At 40.0% G+C, this 27,683-nt stretch overlaps 1 protein-coding gene across 1 annotated transcript in view; it reads right to left on the reverse strand.

Annotated features, from left to right (window-relative positions):
- RAB3GAP2 (RAB3 GTPase activating non-catalytic protein subunit 2) overlaps positions 1-14,874 on the reverse strand; it is a 97,289-nt gene extending 82,415 nt beyond the window's left edge. Inside the window, exon 1 of the mRNA XM_078078378.1 lies at positions 14,659-14,874. Within this exon, the coding sequence (XP_077934504.1) occupies positions 14,659-14,773 (115 nt within the window). The 5' untranslated portion in view covers positions 14,774-14,874. The remainder of the gene's footprint in view (positions 1-14,658) is intronic.
- Between the last annotated feature and the right edge of the window lie 12,809 nt (positions 14,875-27,683).

The following is a 27,683-nucleotide window of genomic DNA, read 5'->3' on the forward strand; positions in this document are numbered from 1 at the left end:
ATACCACAATCTCAGAAAGACCATGTAGAATTGCAAGCACTTCATGGGGCCAGCTAATGATTCTTCATTCATTCATTCATTCAACAAACACAACATCTTTTGTGTGTTGGCCACTGTGCTAAGTGCTGGAGAAACAAAAGCAAATAAGCCTTCAAAGAGCTTACTTGGTGCACATAACCTCTGCTGAATGCTGTACGATACTATGAAAAATGTGTTATTTCCCTTCTATATTGGAATAAAAAGTACCTGACTCAATTCACAAATGACTCATACAATCAAACACAAGACACAGCAATTTGGATTTCCTGCCCCTGCAGAGATCCAGGATCTCTTAATGCCGTAATTCAAAACATCCAGGAAGAGAAGTCCTTGAGAAATACTTTCTTTATATATTTGCGTTCAATAGAAAGTTTTTTTTCCATTTTTCAAGGCCCCTGACTGAGAAATTTCTATTAACAAGAGAGAAAGGGGACTTAATCAGGCATCTCCTCCTATCATGGGAATACATTTTCTAAAGTCATCGTACAGAGTTTAAAGGAAGGTGAAACAGAACTATTAGGAATGTTAAAGATGTGTTTGAGGGTTGGTCTGGAATCCTAAGTCTCTTTATAATACTATAAGAAAATGCATTCTAGATTCTAGTCAACTTAAAAATGGAAAACATTTATTTTCTTTTACAGATTTTATCTTTTTGAGAGCGAAAGATCACAGGAGAGGGAAAGGGAGAAGCAGACTTGCCGCTGAACAGAGAGCCCGATGGAGGGCTCGATCCCAGGACTCTGGGATTATGACCTGAGCCAAAGGCAGACGCTTAACCTAGTGAGCCACCTAGGCGCCCCAACATTTTTTTTTTTTTTAAGGGAAACATTTGCAAACTGGGCATTACCTTTATGTCTATTTCTACTCTGTGCTGGTAATATAAATTCTGCAGTCTTCTGCGGTCTGTTGAAAATCATGATACTATTTTGCAGGCTGCTATTTGACAGCTACTGTCGGCTGTTAGAAAGTGCTGGAATCTTAGCACTGTACCAAGGTTACTTCTTATGCCTTTAAACTATGCAAGCAGGCCAAGCACATTATTGGAAAAAAAAAAAAAAAAAAGAATGGTGTATATTAAAAAATAGCTGATGAATGTCTAATCAAGTTGCCATTCAGGTGAACAATTTTATTCAGGCAGTCTTTCCCTCTGGTAACTTTTCTATGAAGGTTGGTGTTCTTCAGTTGATCCCATTATCAGTGTTTTTTAATTGATCCTTAATCAAGGTTGTGGATAACAAAAGCAACGTATTTAACATATATTTAAAAACTGTACACTGTTTAATGTCAATATGAACCATTAGTTTAAGACCTTAAGATCTATAAATTCTACGTACTCATGACAAAATAACACTAACTTTTTATTATCACTTACTATAAAGAAAAGCTAAAAATAGTTCACCATGATTGTCTTAGAATAAATAGATTAAAATTACCCTGGCCCATAGGAGTTTTTTGGTAACTCTTTTTGCAACTTGTAACAAAATCACCCATAGGAGATTTTGAATTTTAGTACCAAGCTGTGGTATAACTTAAGTGGTAAATCAGTTTAACAAAGTGTATTATAGAATAAGGGCACCAGAACATACAACTCTGGGGTGGTTAGGGTCCTGTGTAAAAATTCCAAACACTCCACAGATCACTAAATCATAAAGCCAATGGCACTTACCCAGTTTGCTCACTGAATTAAGTAGCACTCATTTTAGTCAAAGGCTAGACTAAATTATAAGGTAATTTTAAGTGTTTTCCTCATTTATTAAGTAAGAAGCAAGCACCCAATCTCTGAAAAGCAAATCTTTAACTGTCATCAACTTCCTATGTCTTTCATTTTGCTGAAGTCCAATTCAACAAAATTGATCAAAAAACTAAGAGAATGAGATTCACACTCACTGCCTTAATAAAACCAGAGTTACTGTCTCTTCTGCAGCTTCCTTTCTCTCTAGGTAGCCTTAAAAGCTCTGCAAGAAATGCAAATAATGGGGGCGCCTGGGTGGCTCAGTCGTTAAGCGTCTGCCTTCGTTAAGCATCTGCCTTCGGCTCAGGTCATGATCCCGGGGTCCTGGGATCCAGCCCCGCATCGGGCTCCCTGCTCTGAGGGAAGCCTGCTTCTCCCTCTCCCACTCCCCCTGCTTGGGTTCCCTCTCTCGCTGTGTCTCTCTCTGTCAAATAAATAAATAAAATCTTAAAAAAGAAAAAAAAAAGAAATGTAAATAATGAATTAGGGACGACTGAAGTTTCAGGGTTGGCCTCACCCTGCAAACCTGAGGCAGACTGTCCATGGATTACTCTAAGAACACCACCTTCAATGATAAACTTTAATGCCAATCGAATCTGATCCTAAATATCCTTTTTTCCTTTGACTGCCACCACCCTTCTACTCTCTCTCCAGTTAGACTCTTCAATCATTGGTAGGCACTTAGCAGCACTGTCCAATAAAAATATAATGCAAGCCACACATTCAATTTTAAATTTACTAGTAGCCACATTTTATTTTGATTTATTTTTTAAAGATTTTATTTATTTATTTATTTGACAGAGAGAGACAGTGAGAGAGGGAACACAAGCAGGCAGAGTGGGAGAGGGAGAAGCAGGCTCCCCGCTGAGCAGAGAGCCCGATGCAGGGCTCGATCCCAGGACCCTGGGATCATGACCTGAGACGAAGGCAGACGCTTAACGACTGAGCCACCCAGGTGCCCCTAGTAGCCACATTTTAAAAGAAGAAAAAAAACAGGCAAAACTTTAATAGATGTTCTTTAATATAATACAGCCAAGATATCATTTCAATATGCAGTCAATGTTAAATTATTCATGAGATATTTTACTTTTTACCCCCTACTAAGTCTTCAAAATCTGATGTGTATTTTAGCCTTAAAGCACATCTATTTGGTCTAGCCTGTCACTGAAGATGACTATTGTGAACGGTCTAGAGGAATTGATAACATAAGCATAAACTGTTGTTCTTATCATGGTCAAGTTCAACGTTTTGCCTGAATGAATAAAACCAGTGACTTTATTATTTTTTTTTAAGATTTTATTTGACAGACAGAGACACAGTGAGAGAGGGAACACAAGCAGGGGGAGTGGGAGAAGGAGAAGCAGGCTTCCAGCCAAGCAGGGAGCCCGATGCAGGGCTCAATGCCAGGACCCTGGGATCATGACCCAAGTCGAAGGCAGACGCTTAATGACTGAGCCACCCAGGTGCCCCTAAAACCAGTGACTTTAACTTCAACATGCAAAATGTAACTGCATCTCCTTCTGGAAAGAATTTTTTTCCCTGAAGAGCTCAGATTATACTGGTATAAAAAAAACTATTCAGTCTCTTACTTGATAAATGATATAGTCATTGAAACACAGAGAAAACACATTTTAATTCAGTCATCAAAAATTACAGATGTCTTTTTTAAGGATATTTCCAGTGAATGAATTATTCCACCAACAAAAGCTCAAATAAGAAATTCAATTTCTGTTTTCCATAGCTCTTTTTAATTCCAAAAATATCTTATTGTGATTTGCTTCTGAACAGTCTGTCCTCATAAACTGAGTGTGTTCCTCACATAACAAGAACCTGAAGCTAGAAAGGAAATTGAATCCTGAAGTGGGCAATTAATTTGGCACTATTTGCCTTTTCCAATATGAATATGTCAAGATCAAAAACTAAATGAGAAACTGAAATCATTAAATGTTAGGAAATGAAAAACTTAATCTCCATGGTCTAATAAAAGATCTTATTAGCACAGAAGCACATTCATTTCCACTCTTCTGAGACAAGAAAAAAACAGAAAATGTACTTGTTTCTGTAAGGAGCAAAAACCTCTAGAACCTATGACTTGTAAATAATTCAAGAACTTCAACAAATTTTAGCCAGTTCTTCTTGGCCAAGGCAAAGAACCCATCACGTAGCAATACAAAGTAAAAAATAACTAAAGAATAGAGAAGCTGCAGGGCGCCTGGGTGGCTCAGTCGGTTAAGGGTCTGCCTTCGGCTTGGGTCATGATCCCAGGGTTCTGGGATCGAGCCCCGCATCGGGCTCCCTGCTCAGCAGGGAGCCTGCTTCTCCCTCTCCCGCTCCCCCTGCTTGTGCTCTGTCTCTATCAAATAAATAAATAAAATCTTTAAAAAAAAGATATAGATTAAAAAAAGAGAGAAGCTGGTTAATTTCATATGCTTCAGAATTATTAATCTTTTTCTATTTCTAGGGAAATGGGAAAATAAATTTCGTATTAGCATATTCTTTTCAACACATAAAAATACGTAGCAATCTAAAATGAGGCCATCCCATTTCAGCAAGCAGAGTTTCTTTCTTTCAAACCACCAACACTAAATAATACTAGATCTTTAAGGGCCCTTTCGGTTCTAGGATTCTAATGACCCCTGTTGTCAAATAAGTGACCTTACTGGAAGGTAAGGGTGTGCCATTACAGTATGTGGGTGAAGGTATGTAAATAATGCTAGCTATTGCTAATTTCTGCATATTTTAAAGAAGCCAATTCAACACTATTATTTAACCCATTCTAATATTCAACTAGTCCCTGTGAGAAAACTTTCTTTATATTTAAATTCTTCCAATACCAGCTTAACTTTGCTATTACCTGCTGCTTTTTAAAAAATACAGGTAAAGCCTGACAATAATCTTATCACATGAGAACAATTGTTCACTTATCAGAAAAGCAGAAGTCAAAGGAACTGATAACACAAAATGACAACGTATGTGTGTGTAAATAGGCATTTCTATTCACCATGGATAGGAATGAACCTGACCAATTTTTAGAGTAATCTGGCAACTGTAACCAGCATTTAAAATGTGAATTTCTATTATTCAGCAATTCCAATCCTGGAAATGTACATGTAGAAATACCAATATCCTGGGTGCCTGGGTGGCTCAGTCAGTTAAGCATCTGCCTTCAGCTCCGGTTGTAATCCTGGAGTCCCGGGATGGAGCCCCACATCGGGCTCCCTGCTCAGTGGGGAGTCTGCTTGTTCTTTCTCTCTCTCTCTCACTCACTCTCTCTCTCAAATAAATAAATTAAAAAAAAAATACCAATATCCTACGTAAATACATGCATAAGGATGCTTACTGGAGCATTTTCTTATAGCAAATATTTCGTAAATAATCTAAATGTTCATTAATAGGGAAATAGTTAAATATAGCCTGGTAGTCTTCATTGGAACACCATGCAGCCATTAGAAAAAAATGCTATAGAGTTACATATACAAACTCGGAAAGATGTTGACGTTATAATAATTAAGTACAACAAAAAAAAGTTCCAGAATTATATTTTACAAGAATGAGATAATATAAAATTAAAAATAAATACCCAAGCAGCAGGTCTCAGAGCATTCTCACCATAGCAGCACAACAGAACTTTCTTTGATGATGGAAGTGTTCTAGATCTGTGCTATCCAGTAAGGTATCCACTAGGCATATGTAGTCAACGAGCACTTGAAAAGTAGCTAGTATGACTAAGCAACTGAATTTTTACTTTTATTTTCTATTAAACTTAAATTTAAATTACCACATATGACTAGTGGCTACCATACTGAACAGCGTAACACTAAAGTTTTAACACCTAGAAGGTGGGATGAGTAGCCAGAAGGTGGCTTTCATGTCTTATTAAAAAAAAAAAAAAAAAAGGCAACGTGATGACTAACTCTCTCTTGACATTCTCTCTTCTGGGCAATTTATATGTGAGACCTAGGCTCACATGGTACAAAGAAAAGTGATCTGTGTTTGAAAGACTCTCTGGTCTTCTTTTCAAAGGTGAAATGTGGGCACAGCACACACCTAAGGATTCTAGGATTCACTGAATCAAAGGATTCAATGATTCTTTTGCATGAGGAAGGTTCATTTAGGGTCCCTATAGTTCCAAATGGTATTAGCACAGTAGTCATAAAAAAATACTTGGTCTTATAATTCCAGGACTGTCACTTTAAACAAAATTAAATAATGCCTGAGGAATACCAATGTAAGATTACCTCCCCTTCTGGAATACTGCAATGGCCACCCAACTGGTCATTCTACTTCCACTTTGACTCACCACTCCCATCCATTCTTTCTTTGCTGACATAAAAATGTCTCCAAAATATTAGCTGGTTAATATTCTCGGCTCAAATTCCTTTTTTATAGATTGCCACTGCTAACTCCAGCAAGTTTCAAACTCCATCACCATTGCTACTGCCTTAGTTCTGTCTTTACTTCTGAAGGCCCGCATCTGACTTCTATAAACATCTCCCAAAGTCACCTACCTCCAGCTTTGAACTACCCAACGTATTCTTTTCACAGCCACCAAATCCATCTGTCCATAGCTCAAATCTTGAAATGCTATGCTTTCACTTAAAACCATCAATGGTTACCCTCTGCCTATAGCAGAGACTCCTAGTAAACCACAAAGAGGTTACAGGTGAACCAAGATATTAATCCTCTCATCTCTCAAGACAGCCAGGTAGGGCTTGGAGCTACTGGAACTTCCAGCAGGTCACTTCCCACCATGAGCAGCTTTATTTATTTTGTATGACCAATCTCTCTATTACCATATTAACTGACATATTTATTATGTTAAAAACATAACCTAACATTTACCATCTTAACCATTTTTAAGTGTACAGTAGTGCAAAGTATATTCATATTGTTGTGAAACAGATTTCTAGAACTTTTTCATCTTGCAAATATGAAACTCTATATCCATTAAAGTCCCCTTTACTCCCTCCTCCCAAGTCCCAGTAACCCCATTCTATTTCCCATTTCTATGAATTTAATTACTTTAGTGGAATCATACAGCATTTGTCTTTAGCATAGTGTCCTCAAGGTTCATTCCCATTGTAGCATGTTGTATGATTCTCTTCCTTTGTAAGGCTGAATGATATTCCATGGTGTGTATGTATATATACACACACATACACACACACCCCATTTTGTTTATCCATTCATTCATCAATAAACATTTGGATTACTTCTACTCCTTGGCTTTTGTGAGTAGTGCTGCTATGAATATAGGTGTATAAATATCTCTGAGACACTGCTTTCACCTCCTTTGGATATATACCCAGAAATGAGATTGCTGGGTTATACAGTAATTCTGTGGGGTTTTTTTTGAGGAAATTCCACAATATTTTCCATAGCAGTTGGACCATTTTACAATTCCACCAACAGTGTAAAGCTCCAATTTCTCCACATCCTTGCCAACAGTTGTTATTTTCTGTTTTTGGTTTTTTTTAGTAACAGCCATCCTAATGGATGTGAAGTGATCTCTCATTATGGTTTTGATTTGCATTTCTCTTATGATTACTGATATGGAGCATCTATTCATGCTTATTGACCATTTATATGGCTTCTTTGGAAAAATGTCTATTCAAGTCCTTTGCCCAGTTTTTAATCAGTTTATTTTACTGTTGAGCTATAGTTCTTTATATATTGTGGATACTAATCCCTTACCAGATACATGATTTGCAAATATTTTCTCCCATTCCATAGGCTGCCTTTTTACTCTTGATCCCATCCTTTGATTCACAAATGTTGGAAGTTTGACACAGTCCCATTTGCCTGTTTTTGCTTACATTGCCTGTGCTGTGTTATATCCAAGAACTCATTATGAAGTCCAGTGTCATGAAGTCTTCCCCTATGTTTTCTTCTAAGCATTTACAGTTTTAGTTGTTATATTTAGGTCTTTAATCCATTTTGAGTTAATTTTTGTATATGGTGTAGGACAAAGGTCCAACTTCATTCCTTTGTATATGGATATGCAGTCAGTTTTCCCAATGCCATTTGTTGAAGAAACTGTCCTTTCCCCATTGAGTGGTCTTGGTACCCTTGTCAAAGATCATCTGACCATATATGCAAGGATTTATTTCCAGACTCTAGCCTACTGGTCTGTCTGTCTTTATGCCAGTACCAATTTGATTACTTTGTTCTGATGGTTTTGATTACTGCAGTTTTTGTAATGTTTTGAAATCAAGAAGTCTGAGTCCTCCAACTTTTTTCTTCTTTTTCAAAATTGCTTTCGCTATTCAGATACCAAGTCTTTTTTTATGTGTGCTATGATGGAAAAAAAAAAAAAAGACTGGGAATGACTGAGCCCTATAGAAGATTGCCTTCAAACTTTTTGTTTATATACACCCCAAGAGGTTTTCAATGGTATGTATCCCTTGCACAAAGGATGTAATTTCTTATTACAATAAACATGCACATTTTAATATAAATGTATACCATCCCTTTAAATTTATTCAGTGGACTCTATATACTATAGGGAAATGATACACACCAACATCTTTTTAAAAATGATGTTCTCTAGGGGCGCCTGGGTGGCTCAGATGGTTAAGCGTCTGCCTTCGGCTCAGGTCATGATCCCAGGGTCCTGGGATCGAGCCCCACATCTGGCTCCTGGCTCAGCGGGGAGCCTGCTTCTCCCTCTCCCTCTGCCTCTCTCCCTGCTCATGCTCTCTCTCTCTCTCTCTAGGTCTCAAATGAATAAATAAAACCTTTTAAAAAAAATCATGTTCTCTAAAAGTAATTTTATAAGTCCTTTTTTCTCCTTAAATTCTTATTTCCATTCCATTTCCTCCAGAGCGCTATTCTAATGTAATATTAATATATTTTTATTATTAATCCAATAATTTCTCTGCAAAAACATGAACTAAGTTTTCTTGTGGTAAGACTCCACATATTAGAATTTTTCTTGACTTATTGCAATTATTATTAGAAGTTGACAACTGAGAATAACAACATACATACATCACAAATTTTGATGACTATTGAACATAAACAGCAAAAATTATTTGGAAATGTCTCAATGAGGTAGATGGGGGAGTTCATGATGCACCGATTAAAGGGGAAGTTTTTTTAAACACCTTGGAACAACTTACTATAATAATATTCAGAATGTGTGAAAGGTGAGCCTTTAGTAAAGTGGGAGAAGGGCAGGGTAGAAAAGTAGGTACTTTCATAAGAGTAAATGGAAATTAATTTACTTAAAACTACTTGTTTCCAAGTAACCCTTGGGCAAATTTCCATGTAGCTCCAAAGTACTCTTAACTTCCATCTGATGACCCTGCTACTGCATAAAATTTAAGTTCCTGACAATCTCTGCAGCTTCATCCCTCACCATACTCGACTCTCCCACAATTTACTATTTGCAGCTTTCTGAACCCCGTCGTGTTTCACATCCCCCTCCACCTGATGGGCACCTATTAAACAATTAAGCCTTGGTGAAGATGACAGTTCCTCTAAGACAACTTCCCTGAGTCCCCTATATAGACTGAACTAACACTCCTTCATTCTCCAACCATCATGTGCCAAATTACAGGATAACACTTTAACACTCTTTCTACATGCTTATTTCCTTTATTGACTGATTGACTGAAAGCTCCTTGAGGAGAGGGACCTATTTTATTCACCCTTTAAGACTACTTTGTGCTTAGCACATAGGAAGTACTCAACAAACACTAGCTCTATGAAGGAATTAAAGACTATGCATGTCTCAATTTCCTCATTGACAAGTTTTATCTGTGAGAGCCTCTTCCAATTTTAAATTGCTAACAAAATCCATTAACTCCATAAATTTTCTGAAATTCCTATAAATGTTCCCCCCAGTAGGATCTCAAACAAGAGAAAGCATTTTCACGAAGCATAAAAAATGGGTATTTTATGCCCTTTGTAATATCCCATCATGTAAAGTGACCCCATGATTTCAGGTTATCCTAAAAAGCACACTTTGCTCAGTGATTATATAAAAACATGACTTTAATTGATGGTGCCAACGTAATTCCCTGCATGATTTATCTTCTATCTTTCTGGTAAAAGAGGCAAGAAGGAAAGCTGCCTTACTTTTTTAGTATGTCACTAGGAAATTATTTTCTTATCAAGTAAATTAGGAGATCCACAATACTCTAATTCCCTCCAAATATTCTGATTCTCCCTCTCTGTACATGTATTTTTTTTTTTTTTGCCCAACTCAATTATAAATATCAGAAAGTTCTGGTCTAAAAATCCAGTCTCACTGGAAATTATGCCACCGTAGTTTATGTGGGGACCCCTACTACTACCCATCTCTGAAATTTCAAAGTATGAAACCAAATTTTTTGCCTGAAATAGCATCTGATTGAGTAGAAACAATTATTAATAGTTATCACTAATGTAAACATTGGGAAACAGTAGGGTTCAAGATCTCTTTTAAAGCCACAGAAGAGGGACACCTGGGTGGCTCAGTCAGTTAAGCATCTGCCTTCAACTCAGGTCATGATCCCAGGGTCCTGGGATCAAGTCCTGCATCAGGCTCCTTGCTCAGCGGGGAATCTGCGTCTCCCTCTGCCTGCCACTCCCCCTGCTTGTGTGTGCTCTTTCTCTGACAAATAAAATCTTTAAAGCCATAGAAGATATTCTCATTTCATAATTGAAGACACAAAGTAACAATGTCATACTGTTGTTCTCTGACAATTCAAATACGGAGAGTAGTTCTGAGTTCTGGGTGCCCAGGAACCAGGTATCATCAGGTCTATGCCAGCTGTCCACATTAAAATAATTAAACCAACTAATAAGCCTTCAAGATTATCATTGTTGTTGTTTTGGTCTTACATATCCCCTAAAAATGAACTGGGATAAGAAATTAAAACTATAAGCTAGGAATATAAAATGATCTCATGACTCCCTTCCCAATAATCATTTATAACACTAATAAAAGTGAAGCAAAGCAAGGCCAAACACCATCAGTAGGTTACGGCAGGTCCTACCTGCTTAGTTCAGATTGTCTTAATGAAGAGCTCTTTATAAAACCTGGTTTTTTGTTTGTTTTTTTAACAAAACAAGACCCGCAGTGATTATGGAAATCCATAGCGCTAGTCATCCCAAGAATTCCAAATAAATTATCAAGAGTTGGACAAGATATTTTGATGATCTTTATTTGTAAATTAAAGCACTGTTTTAACTGTAAAATATCGGTTTGGCAAAGGGGCTCACTGGTTAAGAGGTTCTTTCTCCATTTATTTTCTACTTGAATTGCTGATAGCCCCAATAATACCAATATATACAAACCTAAGAATTTGATTTAAAAGGGTAATAAATTAAATTACACGTGTAAACCCATAAGCATATTCCAAATTAATCCAGATGCTTAGGGGTACAACTATATATCCCCAACTGCCTGGATTGAGTTCATATCCTTAGACTAGACTTCACTGTGTGACCCTGGACAAGTAGTCAACCTGTATGTGCCTAAATTTTAGCACCTGTAACTGTGCCATACAGTATGGTAGGCACTAGCTGCATCTGGCACATTTTAATTAATTTAAGCTTAAATTAAGTAAAATTAAAAATTCAGTTCTTTGGTAGCACTGGCCATATTTCAAGGGCTCAAGAGCCAGCTGTGACTAGAGGCTACCATATTGGACAACACAGACATAGTGATAAAAATAAGTAAGACAATATGATAGAGTAACAAATGTGATCAAGGGGGCAGGAATGACTATGTTAGATTAGGTGACCAGAAAAGGCCTCTGTGAGATGTTGACATCTGAGATGAGACTTGACTAACCAGATGCGGCTAAAATGCAAAGATCTGCATACAGCATCCAAAGCAGAGGCAAGAGCAAGGACAAAGGCCTCAAGCACAAATGAGCCTGACTGGTTTAACAACAACAAAGTGTGTATGAAGCACAAGAAATAAGGGGAGAGGGGCACCTGGGTGGCTCAGATGGTTAAGCATCTGCCTTCGGCTCAGGTCATGATCCTGGGGTCCTGAGATCGAGCCCCACATTGGGCTCCCAACTCCACGGGGAGTCTGCTTCTCCCTCTTTCCCTGCCTCTCCCCCTGTTTGTGCTCTCTCAAATGAATAAAATCTTAAAAAAATATAAGGGGAGAGTAGTATGGGGTGCAAGAAGTGGCAGGAGGCGGGGCCACATGGGCCTTATAAACAACGTAAGAACTTTAGATTTTATATTAAGTGCAATAGAAGGCCATAGAGTTATAAAGGGGCATGTTATGATCTAAATTGTCTTTAAAAGCTCACTCTGGCTGCTTTTGGGAAATAATTACAAGAAACCAACAGTGGAAGCAGGAAGTTCTGTGAGAAGACTGGTGCCATTGCCCAGGTGAAAGAAGAGCAGGGGAGTGGCAGTGGGATAGAGAAAATGTATTGTTTCCTCTACATCCCCTGTCCACAGTCCTGTATCCACTATCCTTTATAACCTGGCTCCTTGAAAAAGTCAACTTCTTTTTTTACCTCCTCAATAGCCTATAAATACGTTTTCTGCCTCCACCATTCCACGGAAACTGTCCTAGGGTCCCAGTCACCTCCACTTTCCCAAAACCAATGGGCACTTTTGCATCCTTACCTTAACTTACCTCAGCTGCATCTGCAACTGCTGACCGCCCTTTCATCAAATCCTCTCCTCCCTCTGCTCCCGGGCATTGCTCTCACCTGGTTTTCCTCTCTTTCTGTCTTCTTCCCATTAACCTCTACATGACTCTTAAACATCAGGCTCCTCTAAGGGTACATCTTCAGTATTCAGTTCACCGAACTGACCCTTTTGGCTGGTAACTACCAAATTAACATCTCTGGCCCGGGATCCTTATTAAGTTTCAGACCTCTAGATTGTGTTTAACTGGACCCCCTCACTTGGACATACCACAAACATTTCACATGCAAAAGGTCCAAAGCCTATAGCCTTCATTCTCTCTCATTAAACACCCTTGCCCAAGTCAAAGGCATTCTCAACGCCCTCACTCATCAGCTACAACCCCATCACTGGATCTTCACTAGGTCCTGTAGATTCTACCTCCTTAATAGCTTTCCAATCTATCTCTTCCTCTCAAGTCCTGGGCGTGATTTTAGTTCAAGCTCACACGGCTTCTTGGATTATTGGAACAAGCTCCCACCAATCTCCCTGCTTCCCATCTTGCCACGCTGCTACCAAAGTGCATAAAAGGTATTCAAAAACTTTGATGAATTTGAGTACAAACTGACCGTGTCATTTCTCTGCTGAAAGTCTTCCAAAGGCATCCCACTACCTCCACAGGCTTCTCCTGATCAAACTCCTTATCACCTTTACGGCCTCATCTCCCCACATCCTCCTCTTTAGCCACGCAGCTCTTCTCAGTTCTCTAAATGTCACTCATTTCAGGCTTCCTTTCCTCTGCACATTCTATTACCTCTCCCCTATGCATCTAACCATTACTTCAAAGGTGGGCTTACATATCACCACTTCAAGGAGTGTCCGCTAATGTCAGATACATATACGTATGTGTACGGGTATATACACACACATATGTGTATATCTCAATCACACCGTATGGCAGCTGCTAACTTATTTGTCCCAGAAAACTACAGCTCCTAGATGGTAGCGACCACCAAACTTACTTGCTTTGCAGCACTACTGATGAGCACAGAGTAAATATTCACAGATACTTCTGATTTGATTTCTTCTATATTTAAGAAAGGGGAAGGAGTTGGGACGCCTGGGTGGCTCAGTCGTTAAGCATCTGCCTTCGGCTCAGGTCATGATCCCAGGGTCCTGGGATCGAGCCCCACATCGGGCTCCCCGCTCTGCGGGAAGCCTGCTTCTCTCTCTCCCACTCCCCCTGCTTGTGTTCCCTCTCTCGCTGTGTCTCTGTCAAATAAATAAATAAAATCTTTAAAAAAAAAAAAAAAAAGAAAAGAAAAAAGAAAGGGGAAGGAGTTCATTTAGTGGGCCTTTTATCACCAATCCAGTATAGCACAAAAATGACAGCACGGTACTACAAAACCAGACGTGCTTCAGGTGGGAAATACGAAGAAACCAATAAACACAAAACGCACACCCTTTCAACAGGAGAAATGTGGGAAATTCTGAGAAACTATGCAGTATCTAATAACCAGACTTGGGATTTTATACTACCTGGATAAGGGCTTACTTAACACTGTCTGATGATAATAACAGGTTGAAGGCGTCTCAGCTCAATAAAGGAAATTAACTTTTCCTGGCCGTGTTGCTGTAATTTTAGTTCCTGCTGGAAATTCGCCCTCACTTCCTGACAGGTTTTCCTTATATGGGAGACGCTTACTCACCACCTCAGGAGTCACCCACTTGTCAATCAGACATTTATTCTCTACATCTGAAGGGGGGGAAGGGCTAGAAGAAGGGAGACCGGGCGATGAGAAACACTTTCGGGAGGGAGGGTGGCAGAAGGCCACAGTCCCAGGGATGGAGGAGAGGGCGGGGGGTTGAGGCAGTACCGGGGGAAAGCGCTGACAGCAGGCAAGGCAAGGGAAGGAGGATGCGAACACGGAGCAAGCCGTGCAGAACAGGGGACCGTGGGAGGGGGGGGGCGGGAATGGAGAGGGCACTCGGAAAGAAAGCTGGGGAGGAAGGCGAGGGGAGTGGGGTCGGCAGAGGCGACAGGAAGCAAGGCGCAGTTCTGGCCAGAGGGCGAGTGGCTCAGGAGAAAGCTGGGCGAGAGGAAGACAACACCGACGCCGCCCGGGGGGGCGGAGCTGTAGGACGAGGAGGGCAGGGGATCATCGCGGTGCGAAGAGGGAAGCGCGGGGGGAACGAGGCTCCCCGAGGGCAGCGCTGCAGGGCGGCTAGGAGACCCGAACCCGCCGAGCAGGGGCCGCGGCGGATCGGGGGAAGGGAGCGGCGAAGCTAGGGGCACTTACTGGGGTCCCTGCGCACGGCGCCGCAGGGGGTCTCCTCCCGCAGATGAGGGAAGAGGAAGTCCCGGGCGGCCTGGAGGTCCTGGAAGTAGCAGAACTGGACAATGGAGCAAGCCATAGCTCCGGGAACCCCGCTTGGGCACCCCCCTCACCTCACCACGCCCTGCCCCCCGCCACCCCACGGCTTCCACCGCCAAACCCGCACTGCTTTAGCCACGCAGGGGCGGGGAAACCAAACCGGAAGCTGTCAGCGCGCTCGGGCCCGCCGCCCCGGAGCGCTGCGCACGCGCGGAACGACCCAGGCGCCGAAGGCTGGCGCGGTCCGAGTCATGTGACTGGCGGCCTCCGGAGGAGCCAAAGCCGACGTGGAGGCTGGCGCCCGATTTTCGTCCCGGCTCTGCGCTTACACCAGGGAACGAACCCTTTTATTCGTTCTGGCTTTGAGCCAGAGATGACCTAATGGGACGTAGTGCATGCCAGCCTTTGGGTCATTTAACCAGTCTTATTTGCTGTCCTACTGTTGGCACGATCCTGATATTCCAGAGAAGAATCCCTGTTAAACTCTAGGCAGGCCAGAGGGGGACGGTATCATGCAAGCCTCAGAGATTGAAGAGATTATTTTCTGTTTTGGAAATCAGCCCCATTAAGACGAACTTTTGAATGCTCCTTCTGTAAATTCCCATAGTACTATGCACGCCTAATATAGTACGGGTTATGTTGTATTACAGACTCTTTAGGTTTTCGACGCTCGTTTAGTTTTTCATTCATTCTTAACGTTCATCCATCCATTCAGCAAATATTAGTTGCTCGTCTTTTCTATGCCAGCCACGCGAGGCGCTGGGTATGAAGCAGAGAATAAAAGAGACGAAATACTTGTTCCCACGGAGCTAAGATTTTAGTGGCAGACAGGCAGTAAGCAATTAATTACTCAACTATTTAACTGAAATCGTGACAATGCTAGGAAGGGAAGTACAAAGTGGTAAGGCAGAACATAACAGGGGACCCTTCCCTAGTGGTTGTCTGTTACAGTTTTGTTGGGGTGGGGGTGGAGGGTTGCCAGAATCAGGAAAAGACTTTGTTGTAAGCTCCCGGAGGTTGGGATCTCATTTAACTCCTCTTTACTTCCACAGTATCTAGCATAGGACCCGGCAGGTAGTGCTTAATAAATATTTACTGAAGGAATAAATGGAATGGAATGCCTTCATAAAGTAAATAGAGTTGCCCGCTTCTATTACAAGGCACTTTATATTTTTTAAAGTATTTTTCTGTCCATTGTTTGATTGGATATTCACAATGCCATCTTGAAAGAGTGTGTCTTATCTCACTTTTTTAAAATAAAGAAATTTACCTAAGTGTCACTGAGAAGTGTCACTAAGTGTCATTGAGATGTCTTGAAGTTCATTTACATTTTTTTCTGAAAAGTAAAAACCAAAAAGGAACAACTTTAATGTTAGCACAAAGCACCGTAGGCATTCACATACTTCTCAAAACCTAAAGTGGAAACCTAAAGTGGTCATCCACTTTGTATGCAGAAAATGGGATGGAAATTAATTGAAGGCAAATAGATGAAGTCCAGAGCATTCATGTCTGTCAGGCCTGTGTACACACTTAGTCCTAATAATATAATTATAATTTAGTGCCCAGGTTTCTACTCCGTTAATTCCTGTTTCTAGAGTAGAATGGTTTTCACAAAATTAGATAATCTATGTTATCAGCTTAACAGGGATCAGTTCTTTACCTCTAAATTACATGGTTGGATTAGATGTGCTATAAGGTTCCTTAAGCATCGGCGACCTGTAATTCTATGATGCAAGCTTGCAGAAAAGGCAAGCTTTCAATGCTTCAATTTTCCATCTAAAAAAATTGCAATGTTTCTTCAGATCATCCCATCCTGGTGATTAAACCCCCCAAATATGGCACCAATACCAAACGAGAATAAAATTTAAATTTTATATTCCTAGCTTTACAGGATGAATAAAGAACACGTGATACTTTTTGGAAGGATACAGTGTCATTCTTTTAAAGCCGTTCAAGTTCCTATTAAGGTAAATGCCTTTTGTGGTAGTAACTGCCCTTGGCTGCTTCAGCTGGCCTTTGTTCTGCCCTGAGGCCTTCATATATCTCCTGGGTTGTGGCCGTTGAATTTCATTACTGCTGGTTTCAGTGGTGAAGTCCCTGACTTCCTTCCAAGTGGTATTGAAAAGGCTCATTCACGAATGTTTTGAAGGACTTTAGATACCCTTCACAGAAATTACAACACATTCATGAACTGAACTCTTTCCCCAGGAAGTTGTAAAGCTGCAGGGGGATGCCTCTGGAGCTCTGCTGCCATGGTTTCTGCAAGTGTGGGAGGATTGTGTTAGACAGTGAACATCACTAACCACACAGTCACAAGGAAGCACATTGCAGAAAATGTGCAGGCTTTACACATCCCAGAATAGAGCCGTGTCTCTCTGAGGTATGAGTTCGGGAGCTAGGAAAACACCAAAATAATCCAGATTTTGTGACCAAAATAATCACAGGAGGGTACTAACAAGAACTCTCCAGAATCCATTATTGTGAGTTAGAGCATTGGTAACTGTTGTTAAGAGAGAGATGCCTCCCGAACATGGTCAGCAGCAGGTCCTTGCCCATCTTTAATGACATGCTGAAGTTGAAGGTGCTGAGATATGGGATAGGAGGCAAAGTGTGAAGGAAAGAACAATGGTCTTGGAGTCAGGAGACCGTGGGTCTATCTCAGAGAGAATACTACTAATAAGTCACATGAACTTGGGCAATTCATGTCACCTTCCTGGGCCTTTGTCTCTTCATCTATAAAACGAAGAGAATGGACTCTAAAGTCTGTCTCGGGGATGTGTAGTTTTGGTAAGAAACTGGGAAGGAAAGGGTCTCAGAGTTGGAGTTGCTTAAAAGGAGGGATCTAAGTAGGTACCACAATAAGAGGCAGGGTGGACAGGAGTGAACATGAAGGCACTGAGCATCTCTAAGTGCAAGAAAGGAGAGCAGAAAAAGAGGATAGATGGACACTGAAACCTTACCTCATAGTTGTACAGATGGTTACTCTTGAGTTGAGGTCTGAATTGAAGTGTGAACAGAAGCAAGGGCTATATAAAACTAGCTTTTATCCAACAAACACCTGCAGAGGATAACGTCTAATTTATTGTACTAAAGGTAATGTGGTGAACACAGTGATGTGATAAGGAGGAGCCCTCCAGAGACTCACTACCTAACTGGAAAACAACCACAAATGACTCTAACAAAAAGCAGAGTGTGATGAGGGCTATGGATGACTTTTGGTCCTCATAAAGGGCTGGGGGAGAAAAAAGGGAAACAATTTTGATTGGTAGGCTTGTCCTATGGAAAAGGAGTGGTGAGGAAGAGGCATAAAAGCAATAAACAGATTGTTCCAGATGATAGAGAACCTCAAAGTCCCAATACTACAATCTGAATTTTATTCTGTATGCAAGGTGTACCCAACTGAAGATTTTTTTAGAAGAGTTAGGACATGATGGGGTAGCATTATGTGGCATGACTAAAGACAGAGACATCTCAAGATACCATTAAAATATTCTAAGTGAAAAGTAATGACAGTGGAGTCAGTCTCCATCTGGAGGCCAAAGCAGTAGATTTTTAGTATATGATTAGATATGGGTAGTAGAGAGGGAAGATGAGAGTCAAGGTGATTGATGTTCAAGTACATTGTGCAAAGAACTACGGAGATGGCAATGTCATGTCAGCAACCAAAAGAGAGAATGACAGAGGAGGAATGGATCTGGGGGCCAACAGGAATTGGATGAATTCAGTATTGGATGAATTCAGCATTGGATGTGTTAAATTTGAAGTTTCTATGGAAGAGCTGGTTTAAAAAAAAAAAGGTGTATGTGTGTGTTTTAATAAATAGAAGTTAGAAATATGGGATTAGAGAGGCCACAGGTAGAACCTACCTATGGAAGCCATCCACAGAAGTTATATTGAAGGACAGGGATAAAAGTGCCATTGGACTCTGTGGGGAGAGCAGGATTGGCAGCCCTGGAAACAAGCTAGGAAGGCTGTTTTTTAGGGGCCAATGGAGGAAGAGCTCTAGTAAAGGAGACTGGAAAAAAGCAAAGAAGAAAACCATACATTGTAGGACCATGCCACAGAGGCCAAGGGATGCAGAAGAAAATTTCATGACCAGGTGAATCTATGGTGTTGAGTTCAATAAAGAATTGAAAGGGAGTAAAAGCTGAGAAGTGGTGATTGCATTGAGCAGGTAGGAGGTCACAAGTCATTATCCAGCTTATGGAACAGCCAAACTCTGTTTCCTTGGCAGAAAATTTGTTACCTGACTTCAGAGGTACCTTATTTTTCTAACAGAGGCTAGTTATGGCATCTTTTTGTCTTTAACTCTGGCTAAAGGAGAAACTTTTTAGAGAGAGAAAGAAGAATTTTCTTTTTACTGGCATTTAACAATTATGGAAAGAAGAACTAACTTCATTAAATGTTAAGTGTTTTATTGCTTGTTTGAATGTAAGAAAATATATTTGTATTTTCAATATTTTCCAATATTTACATTGGGTCAAAATCTATAATGACATAGAGAAGATATTAGCATACTTAGTTAAAAAAATGGAGGTACTATGGTGCTTTTAAATCTCCATCTTTATGTGTGTGTGTCATTCATAATTTTTTTTAGATAAAACTAGCATATAATGTTAGTTTCAAGTGTACAACATGATGGCTCAATATTTATGAATATTGCACAAAGATCATCTCAAGTCTAGTTAACATCTGTTGTGATACATAGTTACAATTTTTTTCTTGTGATGAGAACTTTTGAGATCTATTCCCTTAACAACTTTCAAATAAGCAACACAGTATTATTAATTATAGTCACCATGCTGTATATTATATCCCCCTGACTTACTTATTTTATGAGTAGAAGGTTTACCTTTTGACCCCTTTCACCCATTTCGCCCACACCCCACATACCTCCCATCTCTGGCAACCACCAATCTGTTCTCTCTCTGTGAGCTCGTTTTTGTTTTGTTTTGTTTTCATTCCATGTATAAGTTTCCATCTTCTTGACCTTAATGCATTTAGGACTTGTCTGGTAAAAAAATCACCATCTTTAAAACAGTGAGAATGGGTATTTGTGGAAGAGATGATCCATTCCCTTTTTTATCTCTACCAAGAGAACCCTCTATTATTGGGGCAACTAAATGCGCAGATTTAAAAACAAATCTTTCCGGCCCCCCAGTCTGGTCCTCAGACTCCCCAGTCTCTCTGGATTCTGAGAGTATCTGAATATGACAGTTCTGGCCAATGAGATGGAGTAGAAATTGTTGGAATTGTTGGAAGGATTTTCTTTTACTTGAGAAAATAAATCTTTATGTGTTTTAGCTACTGTTATTTTGGGTTTTCTATTATTGTAGCAGAACCTAATCCTGACACTGTATGATCTAAATAACCAAGAGGAACTTTTCGTGAAGGAATCTTGGTCTGTTCCATATGTCTTGTTTAATAAAAACATTCTCATTTCTCCGATATTCTTTTTCTCTAGAGTAGTTCAGAAGAGATTAGACCAACTACCTGGACATTTTGAGTTGTTTAAATACTTTTGGTTTCATCTGGATGTAAAAATATGCCCCCAATGACCAAATATTTCTTGTGTTCTTATTTTTGGCACAACTGAAATAGATCCTTAAAAGGTTCTATGAAATAAAGAAATATCCCCAGTGTTGTCTAGTAGCTGAGTAAAAAGTTCCAACCAGTGATTTTCATAAGGGAACATCGAGGGCAGGTCAACAAAAGGGCAAATTGTTGGAAGGAGTTCTATGTAAACCTGGGACCCCAAGTCCAGAAAGCCATCACGTTGGGATTTGTGAACTCTTGATAGCTGAGGCTGACATCTTTCTTCACGGGACTTTCTCAACTCTGACTCACCCTTTCCTTACAGGTTTCCCAAACCCTAGCGTCAACAAAGCTGCATCCTCCCGTTTCTTCCCCTTTGATCACTTTGGATCTGTATATTTTATTAGCTTCTTCTCAGCTTTCTCCTTTCCTCTAGTCCCTTCTTCAAAGTTGCTGTTATTCCAGACTCCTTTCTTTCTGTTAATAGTATTTATTCTTCTGTTGGTGGATCATTTAATAACAAAAAGATTAAAAATATCCTTGAGGCACCTGGCTGGCTCGGTCAGTAGAGCATGTGACTCGCTTGAGCTCAAGCCCCACGTGGGGGTAGAGATTACTTAATACATAAATGGTTTTAAAAATTAAAAAATAAAATCAGGGCGTCTGGGTGGCTCAGTTGGTTAAGCGTCTGACTCTTGATTTCAGCTCAGGTAATGATCTCAGGGTTGTGAGATGGAGCCCTGAGTCCGTGCTCAGCAACGTGTCTGCTGGAGGGTCTCTCTCTCCCTCTCCGCCCCCCTCCCCACCCCACCCATGCTCATGCATTCTCTCTCAAATTAATTAATTAATTAAAAATACAATAAAATAAAAATATCCCTTTGCTCTCCTTGTTCATCAGCCAGCCACCAAGTTCTACTGATTTAACTTCCAAAATGTCTCTCAGATTCATCCCGTTTTCCATCCTCATCTCCATCTCCTTAATCCAGACACTCATGACCACTTGCCTGAACTGTTTTTATAGCCCACTGATTCCTTTTGCTCTGATTCTGGTGTCTTCCCTCCTCAATCGTCCTACACGTTGCTGCCCGAATTGTCTTCCTGACAGTGTGACTTGGTAAATCTTCGGATAACACTTTCATTTCTTCTTTAATGTGTTCATTCATTGAAGAGCTCTCTTGTAGGTGCTCATTAGGTGCTGTGAATCATTGGAGGCCCTGTGGACATAAGTATAAATAAGACCCAGTACTGGTGAAGATGGTGGGTTACCAAGACACAAACAGGTAAACATGCTACTAGGGAGGGGAGCCTGGGTGACTCAGTCAGTTAAGCGTCTGCGTTCAGCTCAGGTCATGTTCATGTTCCCAGGGTCCTGGGATCGAGTCCTGCGTCAGGCTGCCTGCTCAACAGGGAGTCTGCTTCTCGCTCTCCCCACTTCTTCTGCTCTCCCTCTCATTATCTCTCTCTCTCTCAAATAAATAAATAAAATCTTTAATAAAAATGCTACAAGAGTGCAGAGCAGGAATAATAGCACAATTTCGGGATTCAGAAATGTTTTTTGTAGGTAATATCTGAGCTGCGTCTTGAGAGCAGAGTAGGTTTTAGCCGGCTGATGATGGTGGAAGGGAGAAGGGAGAAAGTTAATCTGAGCAAAGGAAACATCACTAAAGGCTTGGGAGCAGCAATAACTTGTGTGTACAGAGAAACACAAGCAGTTGTTTCTAGAACGTGAAGTGTGACACCACGGTCAGGGGTGAGCCCAGAGAGTGCCCTGTGTGAACTTAAATGTCCTCAGATTTCATTTCCTCCAGAAATTAAGGGCTAATCAGTCTTGCCTGGTTTGCTTAAAGGTGAGAAAAGTCTCCTTTTGTTCATCTTCTTCATTCGTACCACTTTTCACATCTTGCCTGCAGTCTAAAGGGCAGCAGGGAGGGCACAGGATTTTTTTTTTATTAATATATAATGTATTATTTGTTTCAGGAGTGTAGGACAGGATTTTATAGGTTGGGAATCATAAGGTGTTAATCAAGCCTAGCTCCACATAAAGTGCTTGACGATTCCCACTGGAGGCTAGATTTGTGTTGAATGTTGGCTTTCTGTTCCTCTTTGGTAGAGCTTTCCCAGACTATTAGAGAGTCTATAGTTGAGGAACTTTCCCTTATGTGTTCAGTGAAGCATTCATTTCCCTCCGGTCCTTTAATTTCGCCTCCTCACATTGACTGGCATTAGGAGACCCAGTGTCTCATTCTTGAAACTGGAGTTTCATTCCAGTAAATGTAGTCAGGCAGACTAGTCCTGCCAGCACTGATTTGACTGCTATTTGATGCATCTTTCAAATCTTTTTACGAATCCAATCCTCACCACTATCCTAATTAGTTGAATCTTTGGTTCTCAGCCATACTCTATTCTTCTCTTTCTTGCCAAAAAAAAAAAAAATAGCACCTGGAAGGTTTGAGCCATTCAGGACTATAGACCTGCACAGAGGTATGCTGGAACATTCTAGAATAGTAGATTACAGAGCGCCTGCTATATGTTGCTTCTCTACCTGGTACACTTTGAAATCCCTTAAAACTCAGCTCAACTATCACCTCCTTGGTGAAAGACCTGACTTCCTCAGGCAAAATCACTTTGAACCACATAGCTTTTTATCTATGTATCGATTTTATTATTATGGTTATGTTCATGTTCCCGGGGTCCTGGGATCGAGTCCTGTGTCGGGCTGCCTGCTCAGCAGGGAGTCTGCTTCTCGCTCTCCCCACTTCTTCTGCTCTCCCTCTCACTATCTCTCTCTCTCTCAAATAAATAAATAAAATCTTTAATAAAAATGCTACAAGAGTGCAGAGCAGGAATAATAGCACAATTTCGGGATTCAGCACCTTGTATTATGGTTAACCGTTTGCATTTCTGTCTCCCCCACTAGATGGTGATGTCCTCAAGGGCAGGGATTATGACCTGTTTACCTTTGTGACATTCATTTATTCACTCATTCAATACATTAAAAAAAAAAATACCACTAGATATCAGGAGCTAAACATACACACAACTCAGACCCAGTACACAAAAGAAACACATGTCTGTACTAATAGATGATAGATTCCAACGAGAGATAAATAAACAGGCAATTATAACTCCATTTTGAAAGTGCAATGTCGAACATTCAAAGGAACACATAAAAAGGGCTCCTCACTTTGAGGATCAGGGAGGGCTTCCTGGAGGAATAATCATCTAAGCTGAGGTTAGAAAGACTAGTAGGTGTTAGATATAAAGTGGATAGAGGGTAGAATGGGAACAAGGAAGTCAAAGTATTCTGAGACTCAAGAAATAGCTCAAACCCCAGAGGAGAGAAGACATAGTGACGTAGAGGTTGAATATCCTTTAGCCTGTCTAGAGCTAAAAGAAAAGTGTTAAGATAAAGCTGGAGACAGAAAGGGAGCAAAATCATAACAGGACTCAAGGACAGGTACTATGGTTTATTCAAATTTGCGTCTTTCTCCAGCTAGCAAAGTACTTGACCAACAGTAGCTAGCTAATAAATGTCTGTGGAAGAGAGGGAAAAAGAAGGAATGGCCCAGCACCCTAGTGGGTGGTAGATAAATGGCATGAAAGGCAGATCCTGCTTGCCCTCGGGGCTATTGAAAGACAAGCTGTATCTGTCAACATAGGTAGATAAAAACAGGCCCCTTTGATTAAATACCAGAGTGGTATAGGCAAACTCGGTGAACTCTGGAGAGATCGCTGTAACCAGGACTTGTCAGGGAAGCCTGTATCATGAGGATGGGATCCGAACTGCGTCTGTAGGGTGCATATGGTTTCAACAGGAAGAAAAGAAAAACGGACATTTTGAGTTTTACCACATGGAGGTGAGGACATGGAGAGGCAAGGTGAAGGAGAAAGAGAATCCCTTTTAAACTCTTCTTGGTTCCTCTTCCTATCAACTTCTATTTAATGAAGAGGTGTTTTGAGAACATCGACATGTTTGCTGAGAGGTCCCACCTCATAGGGCACGGGACTCTGTCTAGAAAGACCTGTTCGTGGAATCAGAGCCCAAGAGACTCACGTTCATACACTTGACCCTAAGTGAATATACTTTTTAGTACGGACGTGTGTTCTGAAGAAAAAAAAAAAGCACAGAGGTAAAAAAATATGCTCAGTGTTAATTGTTCAGCTAAAATAAATACTGTTTGGGGCGCCTGCCTTCGGCTCAGGTCATGACCCAGGGTCCTGGGATCGAGCCCCGCATCGGGCTCCCTGCTCAGCTGGGAGTCTGCTTCTCCCTCTCCCACACCCCGCTGCTTGTGTTCCCTCTCTTGCTGTGTCTCTCTCTCTCTGTGTCAAATAAATAAAAAAATCTTAAAAAAATAAAATAAAATAAATACTGTTTTCCAAACAGGATCAATTTTGCTTTACAAAAGCAATCAACACCCTACAAATTTCAAGCAATAGTTAACCAAGAAAATTTTAGAACAAGTCTGTGGATAGTTCCTTAGAGCCCGTGTAATGGAATTTGACTTCTACTGTCCTAGCTACGGCTTCTATTAGATGTGCTGGCATTTTTGCCTATTGTCTTGTAAACACATTCCAGCTACAGCTTGCAAATCACAGTTGGCTATCTTAGAATTTTTATTTTTCCAATTTTAGCATGTGAAATAATTTCCTCTAAATGTAATGGTTCATACTTTATGAAATTGAAATGTGTTTTCTCCTAATTTTTTTTTTCTTTTAAGCTTTAAATATTTTCGGCACTCTTTTTCAGTCTTTGCTATTGTTTGCAACATCCCCAAATTTAGAATAATCCCTAAATTTTCTTATTGAGCTTTTTTCCCCCTCCTCTCTTAGAAAATCCTTAAATTTTGCCCATCATATTCAAGCTGTTTATTTATAGACTATGACTAAGAGTGTGGATTCACTATAGGATCTCAAAATACACTTGTAGACAAATATCCTGACCAGATTTATTATTTCCCTGCACATGCTCCTTTTAAACAGGCTAGCCATACTGATATATATTGCTTTATGATAATTTTAAATCCTCCTTTCCAAGTGGATTTGAATTAATATTACAAATAAGGTTTTATAAAATATGATCATGAGATAAAAAAAAATTTTAAATCATCAGTTAACATTTACTAGCAGTGGTGTGATGGACTGAAACTGCCTCCTACCAGCTAGCCAGAGCTGATTAGTAACCATTCAAGAAATTCGTAAACCATTTGCTTTCAGCTTGGTGTCTTAAAATCTGCCACAGTAAGAGTATTTACACCAGAGAAATCAGCAAACCCTACAAACTGGGATTTACTCTTTCTACCCCTACCAAAACCACTTGTTACCAGCATCCTACTTGTTAAATATTTACCAGCACGCCACTGACTATGATCCAGGTAATTTAAAGATTTTATTTATTTATTTGACAGAGAAAGAGAGAGTTCACAAGCAAGGGGGGAGCGGAAGGTAGAGGGAGAAGCAGGCTCCCTATGGAGCAGGGGCTGATGTGGGGCTCGATTCCAGGATCCTGATATCATGACCTGAGCTGAAGGCAGACGGTTAACCAACCGAGCCACCCAGGTGCCCTGATCCAGGTAATATAAAAAAATAGATTTTAACTTGTGTTTTCTTAATATAGAGCTTTTGAAAATGTCTCAAATAGACTTTCATGATCATGTGACATTTACTTTTATATAAAATTGATCCCATTCTACACATACCTTAGTTCCCGATCCTCTCAGTCAGCCTTATATGAATGCATAAGATGTCATTCGGCTAGAGCCCGGGCCTGCTGTAAAGTCAGAGCATCTTCAGTGTGAGTTCTAGCACTACTTTTGTTTAGTGGTGTAAGCAGCCAGATTAATCTCTCTAAACTCAATGTCATCTCTTCTAACATGGGTGTAAACCGCTCAGCACAGATTCTACCTGACATAGACTATATTTTACTGCATCCAAGATGGCATTGCTTAAAAGATGGACCATTATTTTATATACTACAAAGAATAAGAAACATTGTCAGTTAAACTATAAGAGCATTTTTTTTTTTTTTTTGGTAAAATGTATCTCCCTTTCAGAGGTGTTAAAATGTAGAAAAATATATCTTAGAATCAATGATAGATGACAACGAGCTCTCGAATATTTTCTACAGTTAGAACACGTGACAATGAGAGATTTTTCTCAGTAGGCTCCATCTATTGTGGAAATAGTAAGTAGTTGGGGGGATTCTGGACTGAACCAATACAAAAGAGATCCTGTTGAAATTATCTGATCACCTTCTTATCTAAATACTATTATACTTTTAGTTTGTTTTTAAACTTTTGGGACAATGTATACATTTTCTTTTTAAAAAAAATGCAGATAGCACCACACTTGTCTATGACACTGTCAACATTATTTTAAAGGAATTAGTTTATTGACGGTAGCACCACTTTACTCTGGTCTGCTCGTCAATTTATAAAAAAATCACAAGTGATGTTTATTACTAATAATTTCTTTTTTTTTTTTAAGATTTATTTATTCATTTTAGAGAGAGAGCGTGCACATGGGGAGGGGTAGAGGGAGAAGGAGAGAGAAACTTTAGCAGACTCCTCGCCGAGCTCAGAGCCTGATACAGGGCTTGATCTAAGATCCTGAGATCACGACCTGCCTGAATCCAAGAGTCTGATGTTCAACCAACTGCACCTCCCAGGAGCCCCACTAATGATTTATTTCTTAATAATCAAGCCCTTCCTCTTCTGCTGAGTTGCTTCTGAACTTCAAAGGTTAATGAAACTAAAACACATTTCAAAACTTTGTGTGAGCCATGATAAATTCTGTGTTTTTAACAGAAAAACAGTAACATAGAATTACATGTTTGGTTGTCTTTCTCACCAGTTAGGTTATTTACATCTTGTTGGAAAAAGAGCCATTGTATTGATATGTCTGCCTGCTACTTAAAGGGCGAAACTTAATTATGACATTGTAGGGGACCAATGATCAGGGATTATATGAACTAAGCATTCACTAACCTCAAAATACAAATAGCCAGTAGATAATGTATGGTGGCTTACGAGTGACAATGTAAATAGCAAAAATGCAAGGAGACAACAAACACTGGTTTTTAAAAGATCAAACATCAAAGCAAACGGAAGTATTGAATCCATTTTGAAAACCACTGATTCTGAACAAACATGGTGTTTGAAAAGACAAACAGCCGGATAATCATTTGTAAGCTGGAAAATAAATCATTTGTTGTTGCAGAATTTGAAAAACCAACACTATGACTTTTAGATTGTCCAGCAATTTCCTTTGCTGCTAATAATTTTTAAAATATAGCTACAAAACAGTTTTGCTCTTCCCATCAAATGCTTAATGAGTGATGATTTCTATAGAAAAGAAGTAAAAGCAAGCAGTGTTTCTTATGGAATTTATGCTTTGTGGAACTCGAAGTCTCACAC

This window comes from Halichoerus grypus, chromosome 7 (assembly GCF_964656455.1).
Source record: "Halichoerus grypus chromosome 7, mHalGry1.hap1.1, whole genome shotgun sequence".
Classification (NCBI taxonomy): domain Eukaryota; kingdom Metazoa; phylum Chordata; class Mammalia; order Carnivora; family Phocidae; genus Halichoerus; species Halichoerus grypus.